The 17298-nt window shown below is 40.6% G+C and overlaps 1 protein-coding gene across 1 annotated transcript in view; it reads right to left on the bottom strand.

The window, feature by feature from the left end:
* LOC137802623 (glutamate receptor 3-like) overlaps nt 1–17298 on the bottom strand; it is a 60063-nt gene that overhangs the window by 22130 nt on the left and 20635 nt on the right. The window contains 5 exon segments of the mRNA XM_068600633.1: nt 313–417; nt 813–980; nt 1348–1509; nt 1762–1815; nt 9431–9618. Of these exon segments, the coding sequence (XP_068456734.1) occupies nt 313–417; nt 813–980; nt 1348–1509; nt 1762–1815; nt 9431–9618 (677 nt within the window).

A 17298-nucleotide genomic window follows, 5' to 3' on the forward strand; every position in this document is an offset into this window, starting at 1 on the left:
TGACTCTCCATGCATCTTTTCCAGATTCAAATCTCAGAGGGGATGCGAGATCACACAATTTGGGCTGGCTTTCAGACTGGATACTGGCAGCTTTAGTCCTAATCAGAACCAACCCTTCTATTTGTGTGCTGCCATTACTGCAAGAGAAAGAAACATCCTCATCGAAGAGGTGCTAGAAACTTGTCTGCATTTGTTAGTCGGTATGAAAACATACAGTGCTAATATATATGTCATATGCTGATCCTGTTAATTGTATTTAATTACACATTATCAAATTCTGATAGATGTTTTGCCGTCTGTGTGCACACTCACCTTCCTGGGGCCTCCTGACTTCATCTCGTACACATCAATTGTGTAATTAGATCGTCGACCAAATGTGTCGAACTGAATGTTTCCTGTCATACCTTGTACTTGGACCTGCAATGGACAAAGAAAATAGTTATAGCACTTGTTATTAGCCTACAACATGTGAGCAAACTCCACGCGTCTTCTGGTTAGTTGTGGCAGGCAAAGTGATCCGATCAATGTGAAGGGAAACAAGGCTGGAAAAATTGATAAAACTAGTGGAAGTGACAGATCTTTAAGGGAAGGGAAACATTGCTTTCACTTTTTGCTGAGACAAAGAGATGATATTTAAAGAAATAATACAGTTCTTAGACGCTGTATGGAATTAAATATATTTTACCATAACAATAGAATCAGTAGCGGATTAGACTGCAGAGCGATATGAAGCAAAGAATAAACTGCAGACTTTAAATGAAACAATCAAAAGCAGAGCTGTTTAAAGAGACAGTGAAAGCCCTCGATTTTACCATTTTTAGGGCTCTCTCTATGTCAATGCCTTGGCTCCAGGGCACAGCGGGGTTGGCGAGGCAGTCTCCCGCACTCCCCCTGCGAGACACGTCCACTCGCTGGCGCCGCAGGTACCGGAAGGCCTCCACAATCACGAGGATGGCATCGTGGGTCAGCGCTGACGTGTACTGAGACAAAGGTCACAAGAAATCCCGGTGACGCACATTATGCAGACTGTGCTACTATCAAAGCAAGGTTATCATCGCCGCAGCAGTATTTGGTGTACATGTACACGGAGAGCAGTGCCACTCATCTAAAAAGTAGAACAAAATCAATGCCTCACACTGTGATTGACATAAAAATTGCGTGAAAGATGCAGCTATTCAAGGGCAAGCAGGTGACAAGTCATTTAAGCGACGTCTCACTGAAATGGTTTTGAATTACATCTTTTCTCTGAATTCAGCAGTTACCTAAAAACTTGGGAGGATAGAAAAAGTGTCTTTGAAGATATTTAATGAAATGTTACTGCAGCATCGGCAGCTATGCCTCACTGACCTTCAGTGGAGTGTTTTTGGCTTCTGGAAATTCTCTTTCATCTAGGCGCTCCCAGCGCTGGAGGAACTGCTGGACGATGGGGCTGTCCGGGTTGATGATCTGGAAGCCTGTGATGTTGGCTCCACCAGAAAAGACCCTGTCCAGGCTCATGTTGGAAAAACCCTGTGAGCAAAGAACACAAGTGGCTGGTAGTGGAACGAGAAATCATTAAGAGCCAGAGCTGCTTTAGCTTACCCATCAGTGGCTCATTAGTTAGTTCTGCTTAATTACTGCATTGAATTGGTAGTCTACCATCACTATATATTGAGAAATGTGACTATTTACAGAGTGTTGCATTTCTTTGCACTGCGTTGCATCACATCAAGATGCGTTGTTCTAAGCTTTGTTGAAGTGCTTCGTGTTGCAAGTCCTCACCAGGTTTGCGAGGATATAATGGTATCCTCTGCTGTTTTTTCCGGAGGTCACCACCTACAAGTCGCAGGAGGAGACACACAATGAGTCACATCCACATCGCATAATACTGAGAACATTCAGAGGGCTGAGATTCCAAAATGACAAAGACCTTTGATTTCATAACAGAGAGTAGTCGGAAGAAAGAAAAGAAAGAAAGACATTTTAGAGCAACATTTGCAGGGGCGAGAGGGAGCGTGTGACCACATTTGTACATGTGTGTGTGTGTTTGCGTGAGACACGCACAGATAGGGGACAAACTGTGATGACAGCACTTGTTCCTTTCCATTAACTTCAACATGTAAAATAAGGTCAAGGCTCTGGCAAACCTCCCTCTCTCCCTTTCTCTCTCTCCCTTTCTCTCTCTCTCTCTCTCTCTCTCTCTTTCTGCAGTTGCCTGTGCTCTACAGTCTGCCGCTTTATGCTCCACCCGTCTCAGTCGCACACGAGACTTAATTAAACCCAAAACGTTGTACACCACCTGTCTAAGCGAGCAGACACAGAGAGAGCAGCATTCGCTAATTTCTTTAAACTTCTTTACCAGCCAAACCCACCCTCTCTCTCACTCCCATTTTCTCTTTCTCTCACTCTTTCACACACACACTTGATTTATCTCTCCACATCTCCCTCAATTCTGATTCTGCATCGTAGATATTACGAAGCTTCAAAAAAGAAACTGTGGGGGTGGATAGTTGCTTTTTCTTCCCTCCCTGTCTTTTCACTTTCTACACTCCCCCACAGTTTTGATATAAGTGTGCTCAGGCAGTGAAATCAGCTAAATGTTAAATGTCCAGAGTGATAGGGATATCATGTTGGAGAGAATTTATAGAGCACTTGAATACTGATGAGACATTTTACAACAGCATTGCAACAAGAACACGCATCCCTGTGGTATATCTGTAGTGCTATTTCCATAGTTTTGATTTAGGCCTGGCGCACAATGATGTGTTAACGGCCCAGCTTCTTATTCAGTGCATGCACTCTCACACCTGTTCTTTCATTTACACCTGTGCACTTTAAACTCCTCTGCTTACTGTCTTGTAATTGTCTCTGGAGAGGGAACGTCCTTGCTCCAAGGTCGGCCCTCCGACCGGCTTATACACTCTGACAAATTTCAACAATAAATCCAATTACCTTCCTCGGAAATGCTAAATGATTTCATTGTGTTCGACATTTTCCACCTCTTCCCACTGACTCTGAAAGCCCCCCACAGCCTGCATTTTCCTCATAAGCCCCCCCAACAAATTCCTAGAAGCCTTTTCTGCTTATTGTCATCCAAATTGTCTTGAAAAGCGTTTCATTTGCCATCCGTGTGAGAGGGAGCTGCAGTGACCCAAGTGTAGCAACACAGCGAGCACTTAATGAAGCTGCAGTGCCTGGAGTGACTGGCTACAACTCCCGTTTGTTACCAGCACACTCAGGCAGAAAGCACAAGCTTCACACATCTATATGAGCATCCAGAACTGACACCTCAGCTGCTGTTTCTGACTGAAAGCACATAGCTGTTAGAAAATAATCAACTGCAAACATGTATTGCTGTAGCTACAAGGCACATGAAGTCAAACTACAATGTGTGAGTTTCTTCTTTATTTGTCTGTCTAACAGGAGCAGTGAAGGTTGTATTGAATACAAGGAAGGTTATAAACACATGTGTTTCTTGTTTTATACAGCTTGGCTACAAGCTTCTGCAGCCATGATTTCAATTTTATATATTTAATGAATCATAATGTAAAGCTGTGATGTGGTTTACCACTTGGCTTTTGTGTTTCTTGACCTAAAACTGTTTTGACTTTTATGAAAAAAGAAAACCCCTCTGACAGCTGCATTGATAGTCTTCTGGCTGGTTACGAGCAAGGAGACTGACATGTATTCTGATGTTGACATATCTGGTTTGATCGTGTTTATATTTAGGAAACCAACACCATACTAACAATTTGAAGCTCTGATTGACAAAAAAAAACATTGTTTATTGTTACCGATTAAACCAAAATGAAATGTATAAATTCCTAGCCAACAAAAGCTTTGAAAAACAAACACATTTATTTATTTATGCAAATTTGACATCTCAAAAAGCATACTGATACAATATTTTCTACAAATATACATCAAGTAAACCCTCTGAAGTTCAAAATCAGAAATATATGATTACCTATAAAAACATAAACCAGCTACATAACTAGAGCATTTTCTCTGCTACTACCTTAGCAGTACACATGTTCTTGTAAAGGAATATTGTATTCTATTTGCTGTGGGATTTGCTCCATCCCTCTGTTGGCAGTGCTGTTCTGGAAAAAAAGCATCTGGGCATAACAAATATTTTTAGGATCCTGATGCTCCAGTTTCATGGTCCCCTGGGATAATCGCTTTTTGTGAGTCTGAGAAACAAGAAGAACCTGGATGAGGTCAGGCACTACCGTCACTGAAAGAGCTTCACTTTTATTGTCACAGGACTAATATCTTACTCTCTGTCAAAATCCATTTCTCACAAAACAGCTTCTTCAAACAGCTCGGGGGAAAAGAAGACCCGAGGCCTTTGAGCAAAGAAGGAACCTGCAGCACTGATTGCACTGACTGGCTCCTACAGTTTGAATACCCATTGAATGGAAAGGAGAGTCGAAATGCCATGCCCTGTCATCTCTTTTCTACATCAAATGTTCTGATCTTGCAGCAGTGCTGAAGTGGATGTGTGATGAGTCCTACGAAGGAGTCTGAATGAAATGAATACCTGACAAAATAGTGATGGCTCTTTATGATGGGCAATTAGTGTGCCCAAAACCTGACGTGTCCCTAATATGACAAATATTTATGTTAGAGACGTGATGTACATTCCTGCATGGTTTTTTGCTCTTCCCTTGATTGACAGTTGGTGCATATAAAGTATCAAGAACCGGTGCAATGAGGCAGCTACGGTAATGGTAAAGAAGAAGAAAACTTCAAGCTAGCAAATACAAATGTAAACAATGCAGGTTTCAAAATATTGAACAAAAAAATCAACTCTGCAAATGTTTTTCGAGAAAGGAAATACAGTACATTCAGCACTTTTATTAACCCTAAAGGACAAACCAAGCTTTAGTTAAAAAAACACGTATTGAAGCTAAGCTAACTGACTGTTAGCTATAACTTCTTATCGAACAGACGGATTTGAAAGTGGTATCAATCTTCAATTTGTATCCACTCTTCAAACTATGTCCGAGTCCTGAACTCTGCAGTTAAATGTAAAGACCCAGCATACAATCCTATAAACAGCGAATAGCTAACAGACAAAAAGAAAACACAGAATCCTGTTACATCTAGGCATTAGCATGCACGTCTTTGTGGAGGATGTAATCAGAAATATGAGGTCATAAACTAATGCAGTGGTGGAGACAGGAGGATGGGAGGGACAAACAGAGAGCAGTTTTCTCAGGTCTCCATTATGGCTATTTGTCCATCATCAGAGCACCTCCTGACCGTCTGCCTGGTTGAGCAGGTCTGTGCCATTTTAAGCAAGCTTGAGCCAGGCCGAGCTGGGGGGAGATCAGCCTATAATATTCCGTCAGGACTCAACACTAATTAAGCAGACGGGAGCCACAGTCCGGTGCAGAGCTGGATGTCTGCCCAAGTGCCTTCAAGAGGATTTGACTCTATTCCCACTGATGGAGGCGTCTCTTTGTCACAGTGATTTGTCATCTACCTTCTAACTGAAACAGACATCCTAAGGTTGATGACTGTCCCGTTTCACCAGTCCGCTAATTATTGTAACGCTACTTGAATAAGGAAATAATGTGAGGAAGGATTTAACCGTCAAAGTATGGCATTGAAGAAAGACAATATAGCAGAGGAAGGACATGGGTGCATAAGTCAAAAAATTGCTCTAAGAGCTTTGTTGTTCACCAATCGTGACCTCAAATTCTTTGAATGGAAAGTAGTTTTATCTTTTGGCTTCAAATTATACACACGACAAACATTGTTCTCCTTTATAGTCTTTTTTAGTTCCAAGTATTCATATTGTAATTGTTTCGACATAAAAAAAAACCCATTACCTTAATTCTTTATTGAATGGATTCAGTACAATTCAAGTGCCTAAATTATGATTTTTAAATGTCTTGTTTTGCGAGTCTTCCTGGGACTGTGTGCAGTCAGATGGTTCCTCCGCTTCCAGCAGCCATCAGCTACACACTTCTGAGCACAGTCTTCTGATTGCATGCCAATTTCAACAAAATAAAAATGTGTGTGAAGTTGTAACGTCCTTACTATCCTTGTTGCAGTTGCACACTGGCCAACTCTCCTGCTTCCGCCTGTTTGATGTTGTTTTTCATTTTTGGTTGCTTTAAACTCAAACTTCTCTAGGGTCTCCTTTGGATGCCAGCACTACAAAGAAGATTCTACAAAAACCTGTTTCTCTTTTTTCAGAAGCCATGTTTTCTTGTTGATAATGGAAGTAAAGAAAAATAAAATGAAGGTCTGAGCCCTGATAGTTGCCTTGCTGTTGTGGTTTATTTCTGGGAAATTGACCTTTTGCTAAGTCCTGCCCATGGAACGCAGACTGGCCAATCATAGCGTCAGACTGGCCCTCTCCAAACAGGATCTGACCGCTGCTCCACAGACTCTCGTTTCAGACCTTTTTATTTTCAGGGTGGTTTTGTAGATTTTGAGGTAAGTTGGTTAAAATAGGTTGGATTTGCAGAAGCATTCATGCTTTTCAGGGGATATGTAAATAAAAAATCCTAAGGACTTAGTTGGTCTCGTCTTTCCTCTCCCGCCACCACATTCCTAGTATAGCATGGAGTGAATTTGCATGGACGTAAGGCCCATGAGCGACAATTTTCTAAGGACTTTGGTCATAAATTGAAGTGTTGAGCAATTTAAATGTTCAACTATTGGTGCTGCGTGAACATGAGAAACAAATACCTGAAAAACTATTGACAGTCCCATCAGCCTCAGCTGTACTTTGTGTTTACTGCTAATTAGCAAATGCCTGCTAACAGGCTAAACTAGGATGGTGAACATAGTAAATATGATGATATTAATAATTTATGTGAAGTATCACCTTCACACATCTGCTAGCATGGCTGTAAGCGCTTAGTCTTTGTTTAAATGTACTGAATATTTGGGACTAAAACACAAATAAAAAAATCACTCCCTCAGAGAAAATATTGATGCGACAGAAACCATTTCATATGTCATGGCCTTTAAAACCAATACCCACGCAAAGCAGCATACAAAACTGAAATTCACAAATAACATCAGCACAGCGCTCATCCCTAATGCCGCCTTTTGTTTTACTCTCTGACTTGCTGGGTGTGGAACTCCGGTGCACCTTTGGGTGTTCAGCAATTCTCCCATTTCCCTTCACTGTCCTAGACAGGAAGACTCAGACTACATGGCTCAATTCCCACAAGCTCTCTTTTTTCTCTCTCTGACTCTTGTGCATTGTCTGTCAACTGTGAAGGAGGAGGCTGGAGGTCCTCTGGCGGCGATTATAAAAACAACTGTGCTTCTATTATTGATGAGAAGCCTTAAAGGTGTTTATCGCTCTGTCTTTACTTTAGTAAAGGGATGAGCACACTGAAACTTCCAAAGGCTGTGAGAGGGGAGCAAAGAACCCCACAGCATATTTATCAACAAATAAAGCCCTCTTCAAGTGGAACTACCTTGACAAAAGTAATTAGCACAACATGAATGATAGCTATCTGCATACAAATTCACTCATAATGCACTGGGTAAAGAGCCGAAATGCAGCTATAAAAATAATTTGATTTAGCTGGTTATAGTGTTCATGAGGTAAAATCCTAAACACTGGTATAAAAAAAATTCCTGTTCAGGATGGTTGCTTCCTGATGCTTGAGTGATCTCGGTTGTGTTCGCTGCCTTTGTGAGAGATCTCCCCTCAAGCTAGGAGGGTAGGCTATTTATAGTAGGCTCATTGTTGTTGCTGTTATGGGACAGTGTGTCCTACTTACACTGAGAGGTGATATTACATTAAAGCATGTGTTGATGTCACAGCTTGTATAAGGAATCGTGCTGGAGAGACACATGCACGTCTTGCTGCTATCAAGCATCTGGGGAGAGACTCCTCTGACAGATGTTGCCTACAAGGCCACCACTCGCACTAATCCGCCTCAGTAAAGAGATTATGGTCGGGTTGGCCTGACGTGACACCGAGTGACCGCCATTATCTGATTCAATAACTTGAATCTAATATGGAGGCAATTTGAGAACTTTTGAAGAAACCTGTGTGTCAATGTGAAGGGCAGAGAAAAGCTAACTGCTTTTAATTGATGAAAATGTTTGGTGCTATCACAAAAAAAAAAATGTTCCCTTGCGTCAGAGGAAATGAAGATAGATCTGCAGTGAAGGTCAGAGAAAAACTCATAAGGCCGGCAATAATGAAGATCATTACGCATAGGGCCGAAGCCTTTACACACAAAGATCTCAGCAAGGAACAGAAAGTTAAGATGTGCTCAGGATTAATGGTTCAAATGAGCACACAGAAAACAAACTCTGCTTGTGGGCTTAATGGTTTTTCTAACACATTACTCTGCTGAGAAGAAGCTGCAATGAACCAAACTGAAGGGAAACGCACAATTTCTAGTCGTAAAACTGGTCACATTTTATTTGTGACCTAATTCCACAGCAATTTAAAAAAAATATTATTTCCTTATCATTAAGATCATCCATTTGTCAGTGACCTCATAAACGACTCATATGAACGTCTTTCTACTGCATGTTTATGGTTTGGCTAATACAATATATATATATATATATATATATATATATATATATATATATATATATATATATATATATATATATATATATATACATATGATAAGTAGGTGTCAGGCAGACATTAAACAACATTCAGATACATAACATTCATTCACCCTTCTATCACACTACTCACGTACACAACTCAGAGACATTATCAACATTCATCTACACACAATTCATTTGCTTGAAGCAAGTATAGTAGACCACTGATGAAAAGAAGAAAAAAAAGATACAAAATCCAGGCATCTATTTAATGAGCAAATAAACTTAAAAAGAATCAAGTGCACCATAGTTCCTCCAAATGAACACTAACGATCTCCTGAGTGAGGAAGTACATTTCCAGTTTAACCACATTTAATACGTTTCTGACAATGAAGTATTCTCCTCGGTGCAGCCACAGTGAGCAGCACGCATTAACAAACACTGAATCTGAATCAAGACTCATGTGGGAACACTGTAGCTGTAGCCGAGCATCACCTAGGAAACAAGGATGAGGAAGCTGTTTAATTCCTCCACGTAAATTAAGCCCAGGTAACCTCAAACAACGTGCGAACAGAAAACAACAAATAACAAACCATAATTGAGTGTTTCCATCTTGTCTGCTTTTAACATCGTCTTTTAAATTAGAATTTTGATATGTGAGGCAATCATGATGCACTCCAGGTGTTTAGGGTGATAACAAAAAATAAATGAATAGTGGGGAACAAACAAAGCCAGGAGAGTGCCTTATGTCACAGTGTGTGTGGATAGAGATGATGTTCAAGGAAAAGAAATGAGGAAAAGACAGTGTTTACGCTACTGGATAATAAAGGTTTTTAAGGACAGCATTATTTTTCTCAAATCACCCAGGCTGAAGAAGAAGTGTGTGTTGGCTCAGTACCTGCTCCAGTATGGAGTTGATCCGGCCCACCTCACAGTCAATGAGAAAACGTTTCTCTTGCCGCCGGTCCATCTCCTCGATGATGCGTCTGTACTCTGTGGGGTCCACAATGTTTCCCACCGAGCGAGCTGTCACCTGCCAGTTATTGGCTACAGCCGACTCCATGATGGCCTGGAGGATTGCAAAACCTGGAGGAGCAGAGGGAGAAGAGCTCCATCATGCAAATGTCTTTTCTTTTTTTCTTTTTTTAGAGCACACCAGGTACCTGGCTGAGAATCCAAATTGCTGTAAAGAAGAGCAGTGAGGGTATTTTGGCTTTCGGCTATGGTTAGCAACACGGTAATGCTTGGAAAGCTATGAACAATCTGAACAATAATATGAAAAAATGCTGATCGAAAATGTTTACAACAGGTAAACAAGGTATGTAACAAGGAGCTTCAGAATAAAACAGGTCTGATCTGTATCCATTTGGGTGTTATTCAAACAGTGTCCAGACGATGAAATATGGACATTTGCTTGAGTGGATAAGAGTAAGAACACTGAAAACAATGTTTTGGGACTTCTTTTATGAAATAAACATGAGCCCTCGCGCTCTTGCGCTGGATGCATTTGCAGTGTATGTTTATATTTATAAAATCCAAGCTGTTAGATATATAATGAATTACTTTTAACATGAGTTTTTAAGAGATGCATTACAAAGGTTTAGGTATAAGAACTTTGACTGACAAAGCAGATACAGAAATGAAGATGAGATGAGTCCACAGAGATAGATATACCCTCAAAAGATTTAGTCAAAGCGGTGGTGGCCATAACAAAGATAGAAAGGTTACAGAGTATAATTAACTATTAACTGGGAAATGTCGGTATCCCACGCTGCCTTAGCAGTGTGTTACTCAAAGTCACATCACTTCTCTCTTTCCTGCTTCGCTGACGAATTCAAACATGCGAACGTAAGGCTAAAGTGAACATAAGTAGGGAGCACAGACACATCAATAAGACATGAGGCCCTTACTCTAGCAAATGTAGTGTTATGGACTGCTAAAGATGCAGTTCAGCAAGCACAATGGGCTTAACTCATCCATGGGATGAATGGGTAGATGAGGTACATGAAAGGAAGAAGCTGAGCTAACGGTTACTTCGCTGAACAGCCACAATACACCTGCAGGAATTTGGATGGTTCCACTGCTAGTTTACTAAATGGGTTAAGGATACATGTTCAGTAGTTTATTGGCCACAAAGGCACTTTCTATATCCGCCAAAAAGAGGGACATCAGGGACATTGACTAAAAAGTAAAGAAGCCAGAAAACTTTTATTATATTTGTTTGAAATAAATGTGGTAAGGAAAGTAATTTGTGGCTACTGTACATTTGATTTTGGAGAAGAAACAAGAGCTTTGGCTGGGAAATAACAAAAATCACTTTTCCTTACGCACCTTAATTTGTACCGCTTGTTCATGAAGTTTTATTTCTACAGCTTTTAGTCCATTAACCTTACATTACTGTAAAATCAGAGGTGATATTATCAGCTACTCGGTGGCATTGATACATTTGGCTTTATAGCCAGTGCAGATAAAAGAAGAGAAGGGGAATTTTCTGATTACTGGTATTGTTCCAGTAAACCAGAAGCATCTCCTGCTGAGCTATTTGAAGCTTCCATGCTGCCAATTCAACAAAACATCTGTTATATGAGGACAAGCACAGTGACGTGCTCACACACACTGTCACACACACTGTCCCATGAGCTGAGTGGCACATGGATGAACCATATGGGACAATACAATCTGATGTTGGGTTTTGGAAAATGTATAAAATGAAATGAAGGTTTCCAGTTTTACTGAAGAAGCACTTTTAAAATATCTGTGTTGTGCATCTTAATTCTGTACATTATCACAACAGATTACTTAAATTTCTGAGTCTACGGTTAACAAGTGTATCACTTTGTCGCTGCTGCCTTCTGGGACAAAATCATAACAGAGTCAGAAATAACTGTAATACAACAGAGTAATAAAAGTTCATTTCAAACTGTAATGTACAGTATTAGTTATGATAAATTAGCTTCTGTATTAGCATGTATTCTTATGAGTAATTGGTAAAAGGATATCATAAACACAGTGTTTGGCTGAGTGACAGAACATCTGTCTCTGCCACAGGCAGTGCTGAAACAGCAGGCCTCGAACTGGCTTTTGATTTCAGTTCGGTTGATTGTTATTTGAGTTAGTAAAATATGAATGCTGGTAACTCAATGTCAAACCCTCCCATCTAAGTGACTTTACTGAAAATGGATACAAACTCAACAAATCAGGGTCATTGTGTATTAAGAATGGGATAAACTGCAGCCATTACAAAATGCATCATGTGGAAAAAGCAAGGACCCTTGAAAAGATACTACATCAAGCAGAAAATGTATTTAAAAAAACAGCCAAAGACAGCTGCAGTACGTGCAGTATTGGGTCATAACTAACTGACAGAAAGGAAATGGTTTACCCCGGCTATCACACTCCAGCTGACTGGATTAAACGAGCAGAGCAAAGCAGCATCACATGCTGCGTTACCCTTTTCTCTCAGAGGGATAAAACTGCTGATTCCATAAAATAAGGGATATTAACAGGGGTGCTGAGGAGCTGGTGTAAGATGTGTTTATGTAAATACAAGTCAGCCACAGAGCCTCTACTGGAAGCTGGCATTACACAGGCTAAATGGAAACCGGTTCTCACACTGTATCACAGTCATGTGATACCTCCCTGCAGCACAGACCAGACGCTTTTAACTACCAATGGATGCTGGAGCCGTTATATCTCCTCCTGTATGTTTGCTGTACTCAGCTATACATGGAAGTCAGTGCTCATTAATACTTTAGATAGGGTTTGGGTTGGCCACACAGTCATCCATGCATTATTTGGAAAAGTGTGGGTATTAAAAAGGCTCTGTGAGGCTCTATGAGTGTTGAACATGCTCTTTTAATATAAGACTTCCTTATTTCTTGAATTATTGAATCGTTACTGCTATCAGACCTGCATTTTAAAGTCCTTCTCCCTTCAAAGATGTTTTTCACAGATTTTTTTACTTCACTTGGATGTTTGACCTTCACTGTGCAGAATTATGTATGTGCAGAGTTTGAAACATGAAGGTTGTTTCCACATTCATCTCCTGAAAGAGGAAAGTTTCTTGAACCTGATTATATGATGTGTTTGTACGAGCATGACTAAGTGACACCACAGCTAGTTTGGAAGTGGATTGTGGTCCATTATTCAACTTACACAAGAGTGTTGTGGAGCCGTAATGGCCCAGTGCACAGACACTGAAGATTGACTTTTCAGTAAAGAGACATTAAACTTTTGAAATGTTCAATATTTGCATATTTATTGATTGAGGGCAAAACCAAATGTGTATTAGATATTTTATAACAGACACAAATTATTTGTTGTGTGAATGTTGTCTGGAGGGCATATTATGTGTTTCTCAAAACTTTTAAATGTTGGAGGAAACTAAATTATAGACGCTGGATCCTTTTGAATCAGCATCTCAACGGGACAAACTGTACTTCATGTCAAACACCTTAAAATGTGTCAAATCCAGATGCAGTTGAGTCCAGTTGCTCTCGACTGGTTTTCTTGTAAATTCAGAGGGAAGATAATCTCAGATTAGTTATTTAATCATCCTATTGTTTCACTATACTGTAGCGATGAACAAATAATTTGTTCTCAGAGCTAAATTCTTATTTTGTAATTTAACAAGTGTACAAAGTTGTAGAACATCTTTAAAAGAGTTGCAGCTTCAATCAGCTCCCAGATTTGATCCATTTTGAAATTAGTAGTCCCCTGAATTTGATTATGAATACGTCTGACAAGTTATTTGTGGTAATACCTATCCTTCAGCGTACAGGCCACATGCAGAGCTTTCAGACCTCTAGCTTTTAGTCTTTAGCATTCATGTGCAAATGTTTTTTAAAGAAATCATCCATTTACATCCAAAAGAACCGTCTCTTCTCAACAAGCTCATCCATTCTCACTGGTGGACATGTGAGTGGAGATGTTCCCAATAGAGCTCCTATGTATTCAGAGCACACGACTCAGCTGACATGTCCGCCCTCCTTTCCCCCACTGGTGACCTTCACACTGAAGTGCTCGGCAGACAGCACTCAGATCAGGTATGGCCTTTAAAGACAAGTGGCTCTCACAGGGCGCCACCACATCAGACAGCCAGTGAGTCTAAGGAGGCAGAGATGTGTGTTCACATGTCTGACACTAGGGGAGGTGAAGGAGTTCAAAAGGAGATTCAGTGTGACTGTCCCGCCGTGGTGCATTGTGGAGCGTTTGATAGGTAAAAAGGTGCTGAGCTGACCTCGGACTGGATCTGGCTCTGTCATCATCCAGACATCATCACGGCAAACAGGCAAAAACAAGATATTAGTGCAAGACTCCAGCCCAGTGAATCTCTCTGGTGGCAGAGGGGAAATGAAAAGGCAGAAGCTGAGTGTCAGCGCTCCTCCCAGTCTTCCGTCACATAGTGCTGAACACCATAAGCTGGGATATGCATGACACTTTGAGACATGTTAGTAGCTGCTTAAGAAAAACGATTTGAGGGATTTACAAACGATTTTCCTCGAGAGTTTTACTTTCATTCGTTTTCTGTCTGTAAACTAAGTGGGATATTTGGGATTTAAACGTTTGTATGCGCTTGCGATGTTAAGCTATTTAGTATGGTTACAATTACAGATATGGAGAAATAAAAGCCTGAAGTTTGAAAGTCCTGAACTGGAGGAATTATCTGAATGTGACATATGGTGCAACCATAAATGCGAAATCTGAATGTCAAAGGACATCCAAAGGTCTCCTGGTGAATATTATGTGATTTATCAGGTGGTCAACAAATGACAAAGTCTTTTGGTCCAAGAGTTTTGGTTGACTTTGTAAACAGATGGTGTTTTACAACAGCCAGCAGGCAGGACAACCATCAAGGGCATTTTAGAGAGTCAATTATTCAGCGCCATACTGGAAAATAATACATATTCAAAATCAGGAACATATTGTCACAAGGCTATATATAGCAGGGTACAACTATTTCATTTATCTTAAGTAAAATGATTTACATACACAGCCTTTTACATGTAGTGCTGCGGTGTTACATTTCCGTTATTGGTCATTGACGTACATTTGTCAAGTGTCCAAAAACACTAGTGTAAATGAATGCTGATGTTACGGTGTGTCTACACTTGCCGAATGTACGTCTCTCGAGTTATTTAGAAGTTCTATTGTCCTTGACGTCTATCAATTAAAGATCTTTGCGCTCACGTTCATCTGTGTTGTTTTTGGCCTACAGGCTGCTGTTCTCATCAAACAATCTTGAACCTGTCAGTTATCATTGCAGTATATGTATATAAGAAGTCAGGATGTATATATTGAAAGTCAAGAATAACGTTGATCAACAAAGACACATTTACAAAACAGTTTTTAGTAAGTCTAATGTAATGTTTCTTGACATTTGATAAAGGAATGCAAGCACCTTGAAGTCAGAAGTAGAGAGACGCACAAACATACACCTGTAGGAAAAGAACAAGAGGGAAAAACAAGCTTTGAGCTATTGCAACATCTGTTTCCTCTGCAGTTCATTCTGCACCAGTACTCAACTGGACAGCTTGCTCTTTCATCAAGCCACAACTGATATTTGTTTTTAGCGGCTTCTTCTCAAAGAGAAAGAAGAAACGGCGACGATGGCTCTCCCGAAGAGATAAGTGCTGACATGAACCAGACCTGGACATGTTGAAGACGGGTAAATAGTTTGAATATCGTGCGAATGAGCGAGCGCGACATTTGCAGTGCAAAAATCAACGACAATCTGGCAGAAGGGGAAAACTATATGAAGTGGCTAAAATATGTCAACTGCTCGAAAAAAAAATCCTTTCAAGCTACCAAACTATGAACCTCAAGAAAGTGGGACAAGATTATGGTATCGGAAGGGTTCTGGTTTGTAGTCCGAGTAGTATTGACCCATTGTTCTGCAGCTACGCTCAGTAGCACGCAGCACTGCCCAGGATATCAGAATGTTCTCTGCAGCTCAGACGATTGGTATGAGAGAAAGGGTTGCAGCACTATTGGGTTCAATGTAAAAAAAATTTTTTTTAAAAAGTAGGTTACTCACAGCTATGTATAGCGTGTTAGAATAAAGCATTTTCAAATTGGCACGTGTCATTTCTTTACTTGAAAATATATTAAGCATTTGCTGAGGCTTAGATTTGTAAATCCCGAAGGAAAAACATTTGATCAAATGTTGAATAATACATTTACCAGGTGATTTATTTCCTCTGTAACAGACAGAGACGGACTGAGGCTGTGCTGGCACCTGAGTGTGTGTTGCTTCTTGTCTGTGTTGATCAGCGGCTCACATGACGGCTGAGCGTGGTGTGCGGTCTCAACTGTGACTCAGTCGTCCCTCCTCCTCCTTGGAGAAGGTGACCTCTTTAAAATTCTCTTGCAGGCATCTGAACTGCACCGTTATCATGGGATGCGCAAAGCTAAGCGCGACACCAAAGGGGACTCAGACAAAGCTTCTGAACCTACTCCAGAGGAATCTCTCAAAAATCTCTCAGCTTATATGTGGCTGCACAAAGAAGACGTTTTTTCAGTGGGAATGCTTATAGAGCCGGGGAAAGAAAAAGGATTAAAGCTGCCAAATGACAGTAAAAGGACACTTTTGAGTACAATTAGCCCGACAACGCCTCCAATGCAGATAACAGCTCCCTGTTTCAAATCATCTGAACTGCAAAGAGCCTTGCACCCCCACACCATTCCCTCCTGCCAAATCTCCAATCAGAGCTAATCAAACTAATTATTTCTAATTTAGTGACAGCTGCAAAGTTGCAAACAGAATGTTAAGCATTTTCTCCTTGTGTTTCCTGTCATATTTTATGTAAGTTGTATTCATATTTCATTCAGCAAATTCATGAACATTTGCTGCACTTCAAGACATTTCCGATTCGGAAATCTTGAGCACATAACGTCAGCAGCAGACTGAAAAACACACAAATAAAAAGCACAGGTATTTGTGTTGGAACCACATAGAAAGAGATGGAGCAGACTGGCTCGTGTCCATCAGCTCCCCTAAAAAACAACACCCTCCCGTCTCTTAAGCAAATAGAAATGGCGTAATCCCTCGGAGGGAAAAAGGGAAGCGCACATCACATTAATCTCTTTCATAATGCAAAAAGACTACTGTTGCAATGGCCTTGTGTTATCATGAAAGCAAGTGTCCTGAAATAGATGAGAGACATTTGAGCACCGCAGAGACAAGATTCGAGCCATAAACAAAGCAGCGCCTATAAAGCAAGGCGCTCTATTAGTCACCTGGTTTCTTATACGGCCACGTAAAGCGGAGAAGTTAGCGCAGATTAGATATGACAAGCTGGATCTTACAGGAAAACGAGAGGAGGGGCTCTGAATTCACAGAGTAAAAAACATTCGGTGCATCTGACAGCATGTCTGACAGTGCTTGGCCCCATGTGCCATTTGCTGTTTTTTGACGCAGGAGAGGCACAAAGGCTTTGCTGACTCCTCTGTTCCTTTCCTCACTCTTCGTCTTCGTACAGCTTCATTTTCTTTTCTATTCATTTGAAGACGGGGCTATTTCTTTGACTGTGAATGAATAGCAGAGACACAAATGTTGAGCTGAGGGCTTACTGGAGTAAAACTCTTGCCCCTGCATTGTCCTCGAGTCAAGAGTAGCAAAAAGTAATAATAAGAGCAGATGAAGTGGTATGGCACAATAGATTATTCATTAGGTAATCAATGATAAAAATGACCTTGTGTATTGATTTGTAAAGTGGCAGCACGGTGAGTAGAGAGGTGCGGAAGGAAAAGGCAAGCATTGATTGT

The sequence above is a fragment of the Clinocottus analis genome, unplaced genomic scaffold (assembly GCF_023055335.1).
Source record: "Clinocottus analis isolate CAN_PGR_092001 unplaced genomic scaffold, fCliAna1.0.p SCAF_5, whole genome shotgun sequence".
Lineage (NCBI taxonomy): Eukaryota > Metazoa > Chordata > Actinopteri > Perciformes > Cottidae > Clinocottus > Clinocottus analis.